The sequence below is a fragment of the Pinus tabuliformis genome, chromosome 4_1, assembly GCF_031772625.1.
Source record: "Pinus tabuliformis cultivar Carrire ecotype Pingquan chromosome 4_1, CPIR1, whole genome shotgun sequence".
Lineage (NCBI taxonomy): Eukaryota > Viridiplantae > Streptophyta > Pinopsida > Pinales > Pinaceae > Pinus > Pinus tabuliformis.
The window spans coordinates 130797908-130819264 of NC_142303.1; the positions used below are offsets into that span (position 1 = coordinate 130797908).

The window sequence follows — 21357 nt, forward strand, 5'->3', positions numbered from 1 at the left end:
GATATTCTGAAGTTAATTAACTTCACTAGCAGGTTGCGAGGATATGTGCGCCAGAAAATGAATTTTACGAAGTTCAAGAAAGTTACCATTCATAAATTCAAACATTTGGAATTGAAAATCTGAACATTTTATTTTTGTGAGAAGCCTAAATGATGCCTTCATGACCGACAAAGATACCTTTTAAAAGGGAACTGGGACAAAAATAAATCAGAATTTTGTTACCTTGATTGATATTAACTTTTTTGACTCAGTCTTGACGAATTCTTTAGCAGTAAGAAGCTATATATGCATCAAATTTTTTCATTAACCCAATATTTCTAAGAGAGAAGCTAGAAGTACTTGACCTGAACATTACTAATTGTTTTTGCAATCGTATAAATGTCATCCATACTCTTACATAAGTTTAATTTCATTACAGAAGTCGTGAAGGACGTTCAATACATTTTCTTACTTTGCAATCTTCCCAATTTTTAACAAACTCTTATTTCTGTTATATTTATTGTGATGAGTAATGTAGAAAATCTAGAAATATAAGTTGTCAATAAGTCATACAATATGAAATGTGAGTGAATACTTTTAAACTCACGTGAATTAATGGAAGGCAAAAGGAATTATCTAGGATACAATAAACAAAATTTTGGTAGAAGGAGAAACAAATCAACAGGGAGATATATTAGCATAAGAATCCAAAAGAAGCACTGATAAGAATCCAAAAGAGCAATCGGAAGGAGAATAAGAAAAGTGAGTGTGTTAAGGATTTTTCTGAGTAATCAATAACTTTTATACTACAATTTCAAACACCTAGAGAGGTATGTATACACAGTTCAGTGTTATGCCTCCCATAGTTTGGTACTGTTATAGGCTCGGTGATACTATAGTTTGATGACTCTTGGATGGTAATTCACCAATGTATCCAAGTGAAAGAAAGGCTTGCAAAGTCTATTTTCGGTGATAATAGTGACTGGGGCGATTCTCAGAATCGCCCCAGTCACTATTATCAGTGAAAATAGACTTTGCAAGCCTTTCTTTCACTTGGATACTTTGGTGAATTACCATCCAAGAGTCGTCAAACTATAGTATCACCGAGCCTATAACAATACCAAACTATGGGAGGCATAACACTGAACTGTGTATACATAATATCGAACTGTGGAAGCATAGATATCCTATCCAAGTAATGATATCGAACCCTCTACCCTCTCTAAACTTCTAATCTCTATTATAGCACCGACGACTTGTTCTCTTAAATCCAAACTTTTGTTTCATCATCGAGAGCTTAATTTGTGACATCCGAACTCCATTTCAGATGTATTCGAACCTGTCCTCCTGAGATTTATGTGAGATTTTCTCTGAACTGTGGAGCGATGTATATCCTTTACCAAGATGTAGAGACTGTGCCACGAAATGAAGAGACTGTGATACTGGGTTACACATTGTAAAGTCTATAGGTTAAGCCAATTCAAGGTCTCGTATCACTATGTCGAAGGCAGAGGGTTGTTAACATTGTGGTGTTTCCTTTCTGTTAATAATGTGTAGTTGTTTGTAACTGAGGAAAGTTATTTTGATATTCTGAAGTTAATTAACTTCACTAGCAGGTTGCAAGGATATGTGCGCCAGAAAATGAATTTTACGGAGTTCAAGAAAGTTACCATTCATAAATTCAAACATTTGGAATTGAAAATCTGAACATTTTATTTTTGTGAGAAGCCTAAATGATGTCGTCATGAGAGACAAAGATACCTTTTAAAAGGGAACTGGGACAAAAATAAATTAGAAGGTTGTTACCTTGATTGATATTAACTTTTTTGACTCAGTCTTGACGAATGCTTTAGCAGTAAGAAGCTATATATGCATCAAAGTTTTTCATTAACCCAATATTTCTAAGAGAGAAGTTAGAAGTACTTGACCTGAACATTACTAATTGTTTTTGCAATCGCATAAATGCCATCCATACTCTTACAAAATTTTAATGTCATTACAGAAGTCGTGAAGGACGTTCAATACATTTTCTAACTTTGCAATCTTCCCAATTTTTAACAAACTCTTATTTCTGTTATATTTACTGTGATGAGTAATGTAGAAAATCTGGAAATATAAGTTGTCAATAAGTCATACGATATGAAATGTGAGTGAATACTTTTAAACTCACGTGAATTAATGGAACGCAAAAGAATTATCTAGGATACAATGAACAAAATTTTGGTAGAAGGAGAAACAACTCAACAGGGAGGTATATTAGCATAAGAATCCAAAAGATCGAGTGGAAGGAGAATAAGAAAAGTGAGTGTGTTAAGGATTTTTCTAAGTAATCAATAACTTTTATACTACAATTTCAAACACCTAGAGAGGTATGTATACACAGTTCAGTATTATGCCTCCCATAGTTTGGTATTGTTATAGGCTCAGTGATACTATAGTTTGACGATTCTTGGATGGTAATTCACCAAAGTATCCAAGTGAAAGAAAGGCTTGCAAAGTCTATTTTCGGTGATAATAGTGATTGGGGTGATTCTCAGAATCGCCCAGCCACCGCCCCGCCACCACTCGGGTGGTGGCGGGGCGGTGGCTGGGCGATTCTGAGAATCGCTCCAATCACGATTATCACCGAAAATAGACTTTGCAAGCCTTTCTTTCACTTGGATACTTTGGTGAATTACCATCCAAGAGTCGTCAAACTATAGTATCACCGAGCTTATAACAGTACCAAACTATGGGAGGCATAATACTGAACTGTGTATACATAATATCGAATTGTGGAAGCATAGATATCCTATCCAAGTAATGATACCGAACCCTCTGCCCTCTCTGAAGTTCTAATCTCTATTATAGCACCGACGACTTGTTCTCTTAAATCCAAACTTTTGTTTCATCATCGAGAGCTTAATTTGTGACATCCGAACTCCATTTCAGATGTATTTGAACCTGTCCTTCTGAGATTTATGTGAGATTTTCTCTGAACTGTGGAGCGATGTATAGCCTTTACCAAGATGTAGAGACTGTGCCACGAAATGAAGAGACTGTGTCACCACCGAAATAATTTTGAACCTATTCTGAAAAGACCGAATTGTTTCTCCCTGTGGCAGCACTGAAATATCACTTGTCACCTTCAAGGATCTTGACAACGCTGAGAATGCTTCAAGGTTATATACGTGTTCTTCAAACTGCCTTTGACTTTGACCATAGCTCCAATACCATGTTGGAAAATCGATAGAGATGGCAGTTAAATGAATTTCCTCATAATGGCTTCCTGTACCTGTCATTCTTCTTCACACTTGTCTTCGAGGAGAACACCTCTACAAACAATCTAAGCTCCTTTATCTACTGTAATAGCATCATTATAATAGCACCGAGAAACTGTGAGAGCATCACTGTAATAGCACCGAATTGAAGTCATAGTACTATGAGTTTATCTATGTAAAGAGTCTCTCCTTCTGAAGTAGCACCAAATTGAAGTCATCATATTGTGATATCCGAACTTATCACCCGAATTATGTCTTTGAAGTTCTGTTTGAATTTCTATGTAATCACCGAAAGTAGGCACTCTGAAATCCGAACTTGAGATTCACAGGCTTGTATATATAGTGGTATGACCATACTAAATGAGCCGCCAACATGAACCATGAAGAGATGTGTCTTTATTGTAGGCTGACATGAATCATTTTATGACTGTTTCTTTGAGGCCAACTTGAAGGAGTCGTTGAGGAGGCTGACTTGATGATAAAGGAGTCTTCTAATCGATAAACAAATTGACTTTGACAAATATCCTAAAGCCTACAATGGAGGCTTGACCTATACATTTGACCCAAGCATGAAACCCATGCTTTAATAAGCCAATTCAAAAATAATAAAAATTATTTTTTCTTTTCTTTTGGCAAATATATTACATTTTGACTTCAAGTACAATTATGAAGACCGAACCTAGTTACATTTTCCAACAACAACAAGCATTCGATAGGGCTAACTTACTCTTCTATCCTATACGCATACGAAATTAAATAATAAGGTATCTACATAAGAGTTTTTAATCTAAAAACAATTCATTTGTAATGGGAGTTATTTCTATTTTAAAATGTTCAACTAATGAACTATGAATTGTGACTAAATGAGTGACTCATAAATCCTCTTAAGAAGTATTTCTAAGCAAGTTGGTTCACTTGCAACCACAATGGTCGAGATAGAGCCCACAAATCTATAAACCTCCAAAAGCTTTGCACCTTGTTTGTTTGATAAAGCAAATCTACCTTCTTTTTCATCATCCAATATGGATACAAATGCTCTTTCCCTAGATAAAGGAAGCATTCGCCTTGGGCTATTCGTTGATGAATCCACCATATTCAAACTTCCTCGTGTTAGATAAAATAATAATGAGACTTTTTACATGTAAATACACTACAAAATGAATAAAAATGATTTTTAATGAATCTATTAAAATAAGGCAATAATCTCATATTCTCCAATATTTGTCTACATGTTTCTCTAGAACCACAAAAACAAGAATTTGGATCTTATATGCAATGGTAAAAACACTATGATCAATATCATGTAAACTTCATCAAGAGAGAAAAATTAGTGGACTCGATATTTTTTTAATTCAATAGATCACATCAACTACAAGTCAAGGCAAAGCAGACATCTATAAGGATAAAAACAATTATGGTTTTTCTTTCTAACATTTGAAACAAAAGAGCACCTTATATTTAAATGCCCAACCTATTACATTAAAGGAAATAATATTATGTTTTTAAAGGATCAAGGCCATGGCTTGAAACTGTTTTCCAGTTAAAAGGGTCAATACGAAGTTGTGATGTTCATAGCACCAAGACTTGACCAGAGGTAGGATGTTTACAGAACCTAAAAATCTTTGGGCTCTTGAATTTCAATGGCATTAATTTAATTTGTTCATTTTTTGGTGATTTCCACTTAGAAAAATGCAACAGAACCTGAAGAATTATTTAATCATTATTTTTTGAAAAAAAAGTGATTATTATTATTTTTTTAACATGAAATTCATAAAAAAAAAAACTATTATTTAACCATTTTTAGTTAAAATTTTCGTATAAAAATTGTGATTTTGACATGTCAATTCTAGCAAAAAATTATCAAAACGTGTAGTTTTTTAGTTATATTTATGTTAAAAATGGTTATTTTTATGTCCATTGTTAAAAAATATTGTTTTTTAGAAACAATTATTTCATGTAGATTGAAAAATTAATTAAGGATGTATAAATATGTAGAATATTGAAATCCAAAATATCGACCTTCTAATTTAAAAATGCAAAACAATTAAAACCTCACTACAAAAAAAAAAAAAAAAAAAAAAAAAACAAGAAAATATGAAGAAAACGACCACTTCAAAAAATTTTAAATTTACAAAATAATTATTTACATTTCATACATTAGAAAATTTAAAGTCAAAAAATAGGTCTTTTAAAAAAAGGGTCTGATGCAGAATACCCGCTTTTTTAAATCAGCATGAAAATCACTACCATTCTAAAACGTAATGTACATAAAAAAAATTAAAGTGCCAAAAACTATGCTCTAAAAAAAACATGTGTGTTCTGCATCACCCCTTTTCAAAATCGGGTCACTTTTTTGCTATCTCTACGAAACGGGTAACAGTATTAGTTCCCGTTTCAAAGATTACATTGTTTTCCCCTAGCCTTTCACAACCAACAAGGTTGACACCACAAAAATTGGAAGAAAAAAGAGCAAAAGAGATTTGTTACAGTTGTGATAGCAAATACACTAAAGGTCATAAGTGTGCTGAGAAGAAATTATTTTACATAGATTGTGAAGAGGAGGAAGAAAAGGAACAAGAAATGTCAAAAGAAGAGGATATACACCAAGAACAAACCCTAGAGAAAGAAGAAATGGATCCAACCATATCTTGTAATGCATTGGATAGAATTACCACTCCTCAAAGTATCAAGATAGAAGGACATATCAAGAAGAAAAAGGTAATAGTGTTGATTGATTCAGGTAGTAGCCATAATTTTATTCATTGTAAGATAGCAAAGGAATTGAATTACTTCCTATATCCAACACCAGAGTGTCAAGTGATGGTTGCAAGTGGAGGAACCATAAATTTCTCTAGAAAGTGCCATAATATCAAGCTATCCATGGGAGAATATGTATTAAATAGCCCAATACTTCCATTCCAATGGGTGGTGTTGATGTTGTACTAGGAGTCCAATGGCTACAATCCTTGGTTACAATAACTTTTAATTTTCAAGAACTTTTCATGAAATTTTCTTCAGAAGGAAAGGAAGTTGAATTAAGAGGTATCACAGGGAAACCAGGAAAGATAATCATCTCTAATGGAATGACAAAGCTTCTAAAGAAAGAACAACGAGGCTTAATTGCACAATTATGTTCACTAGAGGTTACCACATCAAAACCATCTATTTCTCCAAATCTCCAAAAAGTATTGGACAATCATTCCAAGGTATTTGAGACTCCCAAAGGCCTCCCACCTATTCGTGATCATGACCATGCTATTTATTTGACTCTAGGAAGTGTTCCTCCAAACATCAAGCCTTACAGATATCCCTATGACCAAAAGAGTGAAATTGAACGTATGGTTGTAGAAATGCTAGAGGCCGGTATAATTCAACCTAGTCAAAGTTCTATCTCTGCTCCAGTAGTATTGGTTCATAATAAGGATGGATCATGGTGCATCTGTCCAGATTATCGGGAGCTCAACAAGCTCACTATCAAAGATAAATTTCTCATTCCTGTCATTGATGAATTATGGATGAATTTCATGGATCAATTTACTTCACCAAGTTGGATCTTCGTTCAGGATATCATCAAATCATAATGAAGATTGAAGACATTCCGAAAACGACATTTAGAAATCATGAGGGCCATTATAAATTTTTGGTCATGCCTTTTGGCCTTAGCAATGCACCTTCTACATTTCAAGGTTTAATGAATTCCATTTTAAAACCCTTCTTCAGAAAATTTTTGTTAGTATTTTTGATGATATACTAATCTACAACAAGCCTTCGAAGGATCATGTTCAGCATATTGACAGGGTGCTCAAACTATTGGAGGAGAAACAATTATATGGAAAAAGCTTCAAATATTTCTTTGGGGTACAAGAGGTGGAATATCTGGGTCATATTGTATCTCATGAAGGTGTTAAGGTAGACCCTAGCAAAATTAAAACCATTAAGGAATGGAAAATCCCCACATCCATAAAGAATCTGCGAGGATTTCTTGGGTTGACGGTGTATTATCACAAGTTTGTTAAGAATTATGGGAGAATAGGAGCACCTCTAACAATATTATTGAAGAAAGATGCATTTTCATGGACTCCAGAAGAAACGAAGGCCTTTGAACATCTTAAAGCTCGGCAATGTGCCAAGCACCAGTCTTAGCTACGTCGGACTTCACAAAAACCTTTATTGTGGAAGGTGATGCCTCAGGAAATGGAATTGCTGTTGTTTTAATGCAAGAAGAAAGACCCATTGCTTTTGAAAGTTGTCCAATCAAAGTAAATTATTTACACAAATCTATTTATGAGAAAGAAATGTTGGAAATACTACATGCACTTAAGAAATGGTGACCCTACCTAATGGGAAGACAATTCAAGGTAAAAACGAATCATGATAGTCTTAAATACCTTTTAGAAAAAAGATTATCTTCAGAAGAGTAGAAAAAGTGGATCACAAAGATGTTGGGTTATGACTTTGAAATCATCTACAAAAAAGGGAAGCAAAATGTTGTGGCAGATGCACCCTCAAGAAAGGATGAGGATGTGGAAGCATTTCTTTGCACCATTTCTATTATCCAATCAGATTGGATAAATGAAGCAAGGGATGAATGGAAGAATGACGAAGAAGTGTGGGCACTCATTCAAAAGATATAACAAGATCCCAGTACCTATGATACATTTAGCTGGAAAAATGATTCGTTATGGTACAAAGATCGCTGATACCTATGTAATAATTCCCAACTCAAACAAAAGATTCTTATGGAATTGCACACCTCTCCCTTAGGAGGGCACTCAGGATTTCTAAAAATTTACCATAGGGTTAAGAAGGAATTTTTTTGGGATGGCCTTAAATCAGATATTCAAAAGTCTGTGGCGGAATGTTTGGTTTGCCAACAAACTAAAGTTGAAACAATTAAGACCCCGGGTCTATTACAACCTTTTTCTATTCCAAGCCAACGTTGGGGGGAGGTTTCAATGGATTTTATCACAGGTTTACCCAAGACAGAAGGAAAGAGTGTTATCATGGTGGTAGTTGACCGACTTACCAAGTATGCACACTTTTGTGCATTATCTCATCCATTTAAAGCGGGTATAGTTTATACTGCATTTATGGAAACAATTCAAAAACTACATGGAAACCCAAAGATTATTGTAAGTGACAAAGATCCCATTTTCACTGGAAATTTTTGGACATAATTATTTTCTTGTCTTGGTACTCAGTTAGCTCATAGCTCATCTTATGATCCTCAATCTAATGGGCAAACTAAGATAGTAAACAAATGTTTGGAAGGATATCTTCGTTGCTTTGTATCTAATAAACAAACACAATGGGTCAAATGGTTGCCTCTGGCTGAATGATGGTATAACACTTCCTTCCATACTGCAGCAAAAATGACTCCATTTATGGCACTTTATGAATATCATCCACCATCCATCACATCATATTGAAGATACAATTCTAAGGTTCAAGCAGTGGAAGATCACATCGAGCATCAACAACAAGTTCTCCAACTCTTAAAGGATAACCTCACTTTGACACATAATAGAATGAGCCAACAAGCAGATCAACATCGTAGCAAAAGAAGTTTTGATGTAGGTGATTGTATATTCCTATGGCTACAACCATATAAACAAATGTCCCTCAAGCAAGCTAAGAAGGATAATAAATCATCACCAAAGTATTATGGTCTGTACAAGGTGTTGCAAAAGATAGGTACTATGGCATATAAATTGGAGCTTCCTGCAGCTTCCCAAGTGCACCCATTTTTCCATGTTTCATGCTTAAAGAAGGTTATAGGTGACAAGATCCTAATTCAAACAATATTGCCAGAACTTGATGAGGAATGAAAAATCATATTTGAACCTGAAGCAATCACAGAAACAAGAACTCGACAGCTATGAAATCGATCAATTTCAGAGTATCGCATAAAGTGGAAGAACTTACTGGTTGAAGATTCCACATGGGAGGATGAGAATTTTATACAGAAGCATCCATAACTACTCAAGCGTTGAGGACAACACTTTTTTGAACGACAGGGGCATGTTAGGTCCCTATAATACTAGTGATTCCCCCATTAATATTGTCATTGTAGCCCTTATTATTGTTGTGCCCTATTGTCCCCATATTGTTATTATTGTGCCCCATAGAAGCCCACTATTGTTATTTTTGTGCCCTTATATTATTATTGTTATGTTGGCTTTGATTATATTGTGACCCCTTAGACTCCTATATATAGAAAGGAGGCTTTTCCATTTATATCATCCAAGAATTGTTCATTTGTGTAATGTAAAGGAGGTTTCCCCCTCGAAGAGGATGATTTTGAAGGCGTTGATCTATCTTTTCTTCTATTTTGTGAGCTGGTTGCATAACAAACTACTTTGGAAAACTGACGGGTGATGGGACGGACAGAGCGGAGGTGTTGATACGAAATTTTGTGTTCACATCTGGGAGGTGAGGAGTAAGCAATTTCAAAGTTCCACGTAGGTGAGAGGGAGTGCGAGTTATTTCCTTGACCAGATGATTGATGGGTGGGGGTGAGAGGACATTCATCCATAAAAAATTGGCGACCGTCCTTCTAGCACCGGAAATGTTGACGGTGTTGGACCCACCAACATTCAGTGGATATCCCCTGTATGAAGTCCCAACTAGACCTCACACCATTTGGTGTAGGAGTCCCATCTCGTATGATAGCCCAGTTTCCATTATCTTAAAGATTTTCCTTAGATCTTGCTTGTCAGCGCATGAGATTGGTTTACTTTGTCTTCAAACAACGATGTTTGCGTGCCTAGTGAGTGCTTAGTGTCGCTTGTGTCAAGGTTCTTTCACTGTATAGGGAGAGGGTGAGAGTGAGACTGAAGTCGAAAGGGAATAGTCCCAACTCTGTTAGAAACACATAACACAACAGGACATGTGCAACTTCCAACAGAGTAGTCCACACAGATGTTGCAGTCAAAAACACAAACTGAAGAGATAGCACGTACAACACCTAGTGAAATAGTCCACACGAGTTTGACGATCGTTATAACAAGTTTACGAGAATGAATCTGTCGAGTGTCCGACAGAATGGTCCACACGGGAAAGGCAATGTTAACAACTAATACAACACATTTCCAACAATATATATATAATAGAACAACTGAAATAGTTCAACTGTCTTAATACAGGTTAAAGAAACATGCATTACAAGCATCCAAAAAATAATCTTACAAACGAATACAATACATGTGTGAAAACGTGATGGTTTGTTAATATGCTTATGAATTAAGTAAAAGTTCCAAGACACATCCATACACCATTACATCACTAACCCGATAGTGGGGCGTTGGAGCCACTACTCACTCCTCAAACAAAAGACTACAAATTTGAATATGCTGCAAAATCGAGAATTCTCAGGTCATCGCTAGGGTTGATCATTTCCATCATCGGAAGCTTAGAAAAGCCATTGAGATTGAGAAGCAATCTTTCAACCTCAATCGAGATGATAGTTGGAAATTAAGCAGGAGCTAGATTCCTGCCCTCTCCTCTTGATAGTTTCCCTTTTTTTAAGTTATTATTATTATTTGTTTTTATTATTTTTATTATTATTTATTTATTTAGTATTATTATTATTTATTCATTATTTTTTATTATTATTATTATTATTATTATTATTATAAGAAGGCTATTATTATTATTTGTTTTTATTATCTTTATCTATATATATATATATATATATATATATATATATATATATAAACTTTGATATTAAAATATATTATTAATTTATAATTGTCTCTCAATTTATTTTAGTTTTGGTATTTATTATTATAAACTCTAGTTTGATTTTATATTTAAATAATTAAGATATATTTTAATATTATTTTCCTTTAATTAAATTTTTAACTACCTTTTTAAATATAATTTTCCCCTTAACTATTTTTTAACTATCCTTTTTCCTAACAGCTAGTTTTTAACGGCTAGTTCCTAATAGCTATTTCAAGATGTGGATGCTTCTCTGCTATTTAAACTTTTGTTAAAACTGATTTTCTCACCATTTGTCATGAGGATAAACCACATTAGTTGGTTCGAAATGTCGACCCATTCTATAACATGTGATTAATCCGGAAGACATATTAATTATAGACTATAGATTTTCAAAACTATGTGGGAGGAGCCAAGGTGAAAATTCTCTTACATGTACGAATTGTTACCAACTGACTTAATTAAATCATCTAAAACTATTGAATTTGTTGGGTCCCTATAATACTAGTGATTACCCCATTACTATTGTAGTTATACACCTTATTTATATTGTTGTGCCCCTATTACCCCCATATTGTTATTTCTGTGCCCCATAGAATCCCTCTATTATTATTTTTGTGGCTTTATATTATTATTGTTAGGTCGGCTGGATCATATTGTGACTCCTTAGACTCCTATATATAGAAAGGAGGTTTTGTCACTTGTATCATCCAAGAATTGTTCATTTATGTAATGTAAAGGAGGTTGCCCCCTCGAAGAGGCTGAATTTTAAGGCGTTGATCTTTCTTTTCTATCTTTTCTTGAGCTGGTTTCATAACATTTGGTATTAGAGCTTTGGATTCTAGGGTTTCGCTGCTCCAAATAGGTCATCGTGGCATTTTTGCTATAACTTTTTTTCTGTGACGTTTCAGAAGTCGCAAAAAAAAACCATTTGAGAAGAAATCGCGCTGAACCTTGGGTCTGAATTTCAGATCTTTTCGCGCGATATTTGCGGAGATATGCTCTGAGGAAGTTGGTCTTTTTGCAAACTCCTGAATTACATTCAAAACAGGTGACCTAGGGAAAATCGTCATAACTTTCTCTCTGGGGATCGGATTGAAATTTCATAAGAAGGTACAAAAAGAGGATGGACTGTAGTTTCTTGTATATCTTTTTCAGAACCAAAGGTCGAAAATTGTACACGTGGCACTTCATACAAGTTCACTCTTCTGTAAAGGTCTATAATCAGGTCATCTTGGGAGATTGTGCATAACTCTTTCTTGGAGAATCCAATTTGGATCAGACTGGTGGCATTGGAAAGAGGACACAGAGAGCTACTACAGGTCACAATTTCAGAACTAGATGATTGGAAAGTACAGAGATACATCAGAGGAAATATCAAGCTCCTACAAAGTGAAAAAAGGTGTGTAGATTTTTTTAAATTTTTGCTTAAGCTTGGTTTGAAAATTTATTTTGAAGGAATTCAAAGGGCATAGTAGAGCATTATTATCGGTAACTGATGCCTCGAGGAAAGAAAATGCAAACACCAAGTAAGGAACCTGAAAGCTCTAGCATGACTCATGAAGAAGAGGAATAAATGCAACATGATATATCAAAATTACAAGACCAAGTGCAACAACTGTCCCTTGCACAAAAATGAACAGAATCTAAGATGGATGGTTTAAAGAAAGATGTAGAAGCTAAGATGGATGGTTTAAAGAAAGGTGTAGAAGCTAAGATGGACTGTTTAAAGAAAGGCGTAGAAGCTAAGATGGATGGCATGGAAGCTAAGGTGAATGGCATGGACGCTAAAATTGATGGCATGGATGATAAGATGGAAGAATTGAAGATAAATATGAATAAGTTGCTACAAGAAATGGTCACTAAGGGTGAAAGAGTACTAAAGGAAACTCATGATGAGAACAAAAGAAATGTTAATCATGATTCCATAGACTCTACTGTTGGATCGAAGACTCACCATGTTCCAAAAATCGATATGAGGAAGTTTGATGGCAAGGATCCCGCCACATGGATATTACAGATGGAGCAATTCTTCGATCTCAATAATGTGCAAAACACACAAAAGGTACGTATGGCAACTTTATATTTGGAACCAAATCAGTTTGTATGGTATCAATGGCTTTGTTCTCGTAAACAATTTATCACTTGGGCAATTTTTATGGAAGAATTGATAGCACATTATGAGGATACAAAAAGCAACACTTTTTTTAGCCAATTGATAAGTCTCAAACAAAAGGGTTCAATAATGGAGCACATTGAGGAGTTCCAAAAATTGAACATAAGGGTAAAAGATATTCCAGAGGAGCATAGGATTGATGTGTTCATAAGGTCTTTAAAGGATAATATCCAACATGATGTGCGCCTTTGGGAACCTGATTCATTAGAGAAGGCATTCAGGTTAGCAAGAAAAATGGAAAGCAAAATTATGGCAACTAGGAAGCATACCATTCACAACTATAAAGATGGAAGTGTTGTTGCCCATAGTCTTCCACAACCTACAAGGTTGACACCACAACAATTGGAAGAAAAAAGAGCAAAAGGGCTTTGTTACAATTGTGATAGCAAATACACAAAAGGTCATAAGTGTGCTGAGAAGAAATTATTCTACATAGATTGTGAAGAGGAAGAAGAAAAGGAGCAAGAAAGGTCAAAAGAAGAGGATATATTCCAGGAACAAAGCCTAGATGAAGAACAAATAAATCCGACCATATCTTGTAATGCATTGGCGGGAATTACCACTCCTCAAACCATCAAGATAGAAGGACAAATCAAGAAGAAAAAGGTAATAGTGTTGATTGATTCAGGAAGCACCCACAATTTTATTCATTGTAGGGTAGCAAAAGAATTGAATTGCTTCCTATATCCAGCACCAGAGTGTCAAGTGATGATTGCAAATGGAGGAACAATAAATTGTTCTGGAAAGTGCCATAATATCAAGCTATCCATGGGAGAATATGTATTGACTAGCCCAATGCTTTCCATTCCAATGGGAGGTGCTGATGTTGTACTAGGAGTCCAATGGCTACAATCCTTGGGTACAATAGCTTTTAATTTTCAAGAACTTTTCATGAAATTTTCTGTGGAAGGAAAGGAAGTTGAATTAAGGGGTATTGCAGGGAAACCAAGAAAGATAATCAGCTCTAATGGCATGACAAAGCTTCTAAAAAAGGAGCAAAGAGGTGTAATTGCACAATTATGTTCGCTAGATGTTTCCACATTGGAATCATCTATTTCTCCAGATCTCCAAAAAGTCCTGGACAATCATTCCAAGGTATTTGAGACTCCCAAAGGTCTCCCACCTATGCGTGATCATGATCATGCTATTCATCTGATTCCAGGAAGTGTTCCTCCAAACATCAGGCCGTACAGATATCCATATGTCCAAAAAAGTGAAATTGAACGTATGGTTGCAGAAATGCTAGAGGCTGGTATAATTCAACCGAGTCAAAGTTCTTTCTCAGCTCCAGTAGTATTGGTGCACAAGAAGGATGGATCATGGCACATGTGTCCAGATTATAGGGAGCTCAACAAGCTCACTATTAAAGATAAGTTCCCCATTCCTGTCATTGATGAATTACTGGATGAATTGCATGGATCAATTTACTTCACCAAGTTGGATCTTCGTTCGGGATATCATCAAATCAGAATGAAGATTGAAGACATTCCGAAAACGGCATTTAGAACTCATGAGGGTCATTATGAATTTTTGGTCATGCCTTTTGGCCTTACCAATGCACCTTCAACATTTCAAGGTTTGATGAATTCAATTTTCAAACCATTCCTTAGAAAATTTGTGTTAGTATTTTTTGATGATATACTAATCTACAGCAAGTCTTGGAAGGATCATGTTGAACATGTTGACAAGGTGCTACAACTATTGGAGGAGAAACAATTATATGCAAAAAGATCCAAATGTTTCTTTGGAGTCCAGGAGGTGGAATATTTGGGTCATATTGTATCTCATGAAGGAGTTAAGGTAGACCCTAGCAAAATTAAAGCCATTAAGGAATGGAAAATCCCCACATCCATAAAGCATCTGCGAGGATTTCTTGGGTTGACAGGGTATTATCGCAAGTTTGTTAAGAATTATGGGAGAATAGCAGCACCTCTAACAACATTATTGAAGAAAGATTCATTTTCATGGACTCTGGAAGCAACAAAGGCCTTTAAACATCTTAAAGAGGCAATGTGCCAAGCACCGGTCTTAGCTACACCGGACTTCACAAAAACCTTTATTGTGGAATGTGATGCTTCAGGAAATGGAATTGGTGTTGTTCTAATGCAAGATGAAAGACCCATTGCTTTTGAAAGTCGTCCAATCAAGGGAAAGTTTTTAAGCAAAGCTATTTATGAGAAGGAAATGTTGGCAATACTCCATGCACTTAAGAAATGGCGACCCTACCTAATGGGAAGACACTTCAAGGTAAAAACGGATCATGATAGCCTTAAATACTTTTTAGAACAAAGATTATCCTCTGAAGAGCAACAAAAGTGGGTCACAAAGATGTTGGGTTATGACTTTGAAATCATCTACAAAAAAGGGAAGCAAAATGTGGTGGCAGATGCACTCTCAAGAAAGGATGAGGATATGGAAGCATTGTTGTGTGCCATTTCTATTATCCAACCAGATTGGATAAACGAAGCAAAGGAGGAATGGAAGAATGACGAAGAAGTGTGGGCACTTATTCGAAAGCTACAACAAGATTCCAGTACTTCTGATACATTTAGCTGGCAAAATGATTCGTTATGGTACAAAGATCGCTTATACCTCTGTAAGAATTCCCAGCTAAAACAAAAGATTCTTATGGAATTGCACACTTCTCCCTTAGGAGGGCACTCAGGATTTTTAAAAACTTACCACAGGGTTAAGAAGGAATTTTTTTGGGATGGCCTTAAATCAGATATTCAAAAGTTTGTGGCGGAATGTTTGGTTTGCCAACAAAATAAAGTTGAAACAATTAAGACACCAGGTCTATTACAACCTTTATCCATTCCAAGCCAACGTTGGGAGGAGGTTTCAATGGATTTTATCACAGGTTTACCCAAGTCTGAGGGAAAGAGTGTCATCATGGTGGTAGTTGACAGACTTACCAAGTATGCACACTTTTGTGCATTATCACATCCATTTAAAGCCAGTACAGTTTCTACTACATTTATGGAAACAGTTCAAAAGCTACATGGAAACCCAAAGATTATTGTAAGTGACAGAGATCCCATTTTCACTGGAAATTTTTGGACATAATTATTTTCTTGTCTTGGTACTCAGTTAGCTCATAGCTCATCTTATCATCCTCAATCTGATGGGCAAACTGAGATAGTAAACAAATGTTTGGAAGGATATCTTCGTTGCTTTGTATCTGATAAACAGACACAATGGGTCAAATGGTTGCCTCTGGCTGAATGGTGGTATAACACTTCCTTCCATACAGCAACAAAAATGACCCCATTTATGGCACTTTATGGGTACCAACCACCATCAATCACATCATATTTAAGAGAAAATTCTAAGGTTCAGGCAGTGGAACATCACATCGAACATCAACAACAAGTCCTCCAACTCTTAAAGGATAACCTCGTGTTGGCACAAAATAGAATGAAACAACAGGCAGATCAACATCGCAGTGAAAGAAGTTTTGATGTAGGTGATTGGGTATTCCTACGGCTACAACCATATAAGCAAATGTCCCTAAAGCAAGCTAAGAAGGATAATAAATTATCACCAAAGTATTATGGTCCGTACAAGGTGTTGGAAAAGATTGGTACTATGGCATACAAATTGGAGCTTCCTGCAGCTTCTCGATTGCACCCAGTTTTCCATGTTTCATGTTTAAAGAAGGTTATAGGCGACAAGCTCCCAGTTCAAACAATATTGCCAGAACTTGACGAGGAAGGAAAAATTATATTGGAACCGGAAGCAGTGACAGAAACAAGAACTCGACAGCTACGAAATCGATCAATTTCAGAGTATCTTATCAAGTGGAAGAACTTATCCGCTGAAGATTCCACATGGGAGGATGAGAATTTTATGCAGAAGTATCCAGAACTGTTCAAGCGTTGAGGACAACACTTTTTTGGAGGAGAGGGGCATGTTGGGTCCCTATAATACTAGTGATTACCCCATTACTATTGTAGTTATACCCCTTATTTATATTGTTGTGCCCCTATTACCCCCATATTGTTATTTATGTGCCCCATAGAATCCCTCTATTATTATTTTTGTGGCTTTATATTATTATTGTTAGGTCGGCTGGATTATATTGTGACTCCTTAGAGTCCTATATGTAGAAAGGAGGTTTTGTCATTTGTATCACCCAAGAATTGTTCATTTATGTAATGTCAAGGAGGTTGCTCCCTCGAAGAGGCTGAATTCTAAGGCATTGATCTTTCTTTTCTATCTTTTCTTGAGTTGGTTTCATAACAGAATTATATATATTTTAATGGGTGTGTAGAATATAAATAATATGTTAGTTAAGTATTGGGGTGCATTATATTAGATATTATTTTTTGGGATTCAACTCCCTTAAGTAAATTATTCATCTATGACCATTTCTATGGGAAACAGTCCTAAGTGACTAATTTCTCATAATTTTTAAATAGTGCATGATGCTACACATTGACTTAATTAAATCATCTAAAACTATTGAATTAAATATATTTTAGGTGACGTGTAAAATATAAATAATATGTTAGTTGGTGCGTAGGATATAAATAATACGAAAATTTTATAATCTAAATTAACTAATTTACGTGGAGTTTAGTTGTTATCGCATTATTAATTTAAGTTTTTATGGAAAGGGGTACCAGTGCAACACGTGGAACCTGGCCCACACGTCCAAGTTTGACCAAGCCTGAAAAACCCAACTTGATGGACAGTGGAAACAACGGCGATACTTCATATGACGCGAAATTGCAGACTACCAAAACCCAATTGGCTTGTTGACTTTGAAATATTCCCCGCAATTGCATGTCGTTTTCCCTCAACAACCACCTCTCCCTGTTGCTGTGTTTATAATCTTCAACAGAAGAACAGAGCAGAGCAGAGCATGAGAATCAGTACCTCCTTTTTCCCAATTCAATGACTCGCTCTGTTTATCTTTTTCTTCATCTTGCACCTGCGCTTCTGCTCCTCGACATCATGTCTCGGCAGTTATTACGAGCAATGCGGTGGCAATTATACATGTGGGGGCTTTACATTTGGGTATCCTTTGGGGAAATTAACAGCGGCTGCGGTCACCCTGAGTTTCAGGTTCGCTGTGTGTCGAACTCTCCTAGCGTTTATATTGATGGAAATAATTATCGCATATCGGAGCCCCTTTTCTTGAGCAATAACAGCGATCATACCATGACTGTCATTAACGACCAAATCTCGATACATGGGGGTGAATCATGCAATATTTTAAGTAACTACAATCAGTCATGGGGGTATGACTATCAGTTTTTTCCTCTGGCGGATGGATACACCACTCTGACATTTTGGAGGGACTGCGAGCAAATTGATGGGAACAAATATGTATTAAAAATGCTTAATTCCAGCTTTTGTGGTGATGTTTGGTACTACAGTTTAACTACAGAGTTAGACTCAGAGGGGGAAAGCTTCTGTTCAACCCATCTTCAACTACCGAGTAATAAGAGTTACCTCTCTCAGGAGCCCATTAACATTGGGACTTTACTAGCGCAGGGTTTTAAGGTCACATGGAATGTCGATCCGGACAGTGATCGACGCTGTGACACTTGTTTGAACAGTAATGGGAGTTGTGGTTATGACAGATCGAACTCGACAATATTTCTTTGCTATTGTGGCGATGGCACAATCCAGCCAGACGAATGCCCCCGCAATGGTAGGTTTCCCAATCACCTTCTACAGATTTGATTACAAAAGTAAGTGTTTGAATTCTTCGCCTTCTCTGTGAGTTTCCGGATCTGTCGAGTATGCGTTCTCTTACCAAAATATGTGGATCCTTGCAGGTCCTCAACATCCAGGACGTTCGATAAATTCAGCGATTAAAATAGGTGAATATGATTTCTATCCATTATTCTGTTAGGGGTTAGACAAAGAGCATATTGATTTCAACCTCTTCATTCTACGCAGGTTGCTCGATTGGGGGACTTGCGTTGATAGCGATAGCAGTACTTTTTTTATGGTATTGTGCCAAGAGGAGAAAACAACCTCTTCGTCCTCCCCGTAGCTCTGATTCAAAGGTGGAGAAATTCCTAGAGCAATATGCTTATGAAATGCCAACCAGATATTCGCAGTCGCAACTCAAGAAGATGACAAACAACTTTGCAGAAAAGTTGGGAGAAGGGGGTTTTGGTGTGGTCTATAAAGGGAAGCTTCAGAATGGTGCTCTAGTGGCTGTCAAGCTTCTTGACCGGCATAGGCATGGCGAGACTCAATTCATGAATGAAGTCGCCACCGTTGGACGGATCCATCATGTCAATTTGGTTCGGCTGTTGGGGTATTGCTTCGAAAATCCTGCAAGCGCACTGATATATGAGTACATGGTCAATGGGTCTCTCGAAAAAGTAATATTTGCCGCAAAAGAGAAGAGGCCGCAAGTCATAATGTGGGAACAATTGTATGCTATAGCTTTGGGTGTGGCTCGTGGAATTGCATATTTACACCAAGATTGCGAGAAGCGCATCATACACTTCGACATCAAACCTCACAATATATTGCTGGATGCGGAATTCACGCCAAAAGTTTCTGACTTTGGTCTCGCAAAACTTTGTGGAAAGGGAGACGACCATATCTCAATGACGGCCGGGAGAGGGACGCCAGGATATGTTGCACCAGAGGTTTGTGACAGAGAACTGGGTCCTGTTACGGATAAATCAGATGTCTATAGTTTCGGAATGCTTTTGCTAGAAATAGTTGGGGGTAGAAAGAACTTCGATTGGAAGGTTACCAATTCCAGCCAGTTTTACTTTCCTGAGTGGGCTTTCAAGCTGCTTGAAACTGGGGACTTGGGGATGAGACTAAGAAGAGGAGGAGTAATAGCAGCACAAGATGAGGAGAAGGCGAGAAAACTCACTAAAGTTGGGCTCTGGTGCATTCAATACAAGTCCATAGATCGTCCGAGTATGAGCAGGGTTGTTCAAATGTTGGAAGGAAATGAAGACGACGTGGCCAATCCTCCCTTGCCGTTCAATTCCTCCTCCACCGCTGCACCTGTAAATCCATTGTTATCTTCCACTTAAATTCTTGTTCAATGTCGTTTTATGGTAGCATTGTTACTTGCGACCCTTCTGTAATGCGTGCCAACAAAAATAGCATCGCATTTGGTTCTATAGGGAAACATGATTTTTATGTTGTAATAGGTATTAAGAATTTTTAATAAGATTTCATAACGTTACAAATGAGTGTAGAGTGTAAAATAAAAATTTTGTAATCGGGGCATATATCGGGAGATAGTGTATCTCATTTAATTATATATATGTTTATCTATTTTAATTTATTATTTTTAATATATAAAGAAAAGATTATATAATTGTACGTTATTTTATGAGTATTGAACTTAATCTTTCTAATTTAAATATGTAAAATATCCGTTTTTTTTTTTAATATGTAATCAGGATGGAATGTGATAAGGACATTCTAAGTATTTTAAGTTTTGGTTTGTAATTTATTATTTTTAATATATAAAGAAAAGATTATATAATCCTAAATTATTTTATGAGTATTGAATTTAATCTTTCTAATTTAAATATATAAAATATCAGCTTTTTTGGATGTAATCAATATGGGATGTTATAGGGACATTCTAAGTATTTTAAGTTTTGGTTGGTAGTTCATTATTTTTAATATATAAAAAAAATTATATTATGGTAAGTTATTTTATGAGTATTGAACTTAATTCTTCTAATTTAATTATATAAAATATCAGTTTTTTTGGGAAGTAATCAAGATCGGATGTGATAGGGACCTTCTAAGTATTTTAAGTTTTGGTTTGTAATTTTTTTTAAAGTAGGATAGTAACTTTATGTTGTTTAAAGTATATTACATAATATTTTTAAATGTGTAAATAATTTTTTTTAATATTTTATAAATAAATTGAATAAAATAAATTTAATTTTAAATAAAATTTATTAATAAATCAAAATTTTAAATTTATTTTAAATTATATTTATAAAATTTAAAGAAAATATAAATTTAAAAATTATGATAATTAAATATTAACATAAAAATTATGAATTTAGAAAATAAAATAATTTAATTATAATAACAATTATATTATAAACATAGAATATGAACCTAGAAAGTAAAATAATTAAGTTATAATTAATAATTATATTATAAACATAGTAAAATGATTACGTTATAATAACAATTATATTATAAACATAGAAAGTAAAATGATTTAGTTATAATAATAACTATATATAGAAAGTAAAATAA

At 35.4% G+C, this 21357-nt stretch overlaps 1 protein-coding gene across 1 annotated transcript; it reads left to right on the forward strand.

The window, feature by feature from the left end:
* The first annotated feature begins 18195 nt into the window (after positions 1-18195).
* LOC149174548 (LEAF RUST 10 DISEASE-RESISTANCE LOCUS RECEPTOR-LIKE PROTEIN KINASE-like 2.1) lies at positions 18196-20297 on the forward strand. Its single transcript, XM_089422625.1, has 3 exons — positions 18196-18799; positions 18927-18971; positions 19051-20297. Exons 1-3 carry the CDS (start codon positions 18304-18306, stop codon positions 20157-20159), a joined length of 1650 nt encoding a protein of 549 aa, XP_089278751.1. The 5' UTR covers positions 18196-18303; the 3' UTR covers positions 20160-20297.
* The last annotated feature ends 1060 nt before the right edge of the window (positions 20298-21357 follow it).

What these genes read in the sequence shown, in the direction of transcription:
- LOC149174548 (XM_089422625.1), top strand. Translation starts at nt 18,304, where the DNA reads ATGACTGTCATTAACGACCAAATCTCGATACATGGGGGTGAATCATGC. An exon ending in AGACGAATGCCCCCGCAATG is followed by an intron (nt 18,800 to 18,926) that starts GTAGGTTTCCCA and finishes GGATCCTTGCAG; the next exon opens with GTCCTCAACATCCAGGACGT. An exon ending in AAATTCAGCGATTAAAATAG is followed by an intron (nt 18,972 to 19,050) that starts GTGAATATGATT and finishes CATTCTACGCAG; the next exon opens with GTTGCTCGATTGGGGGACTT.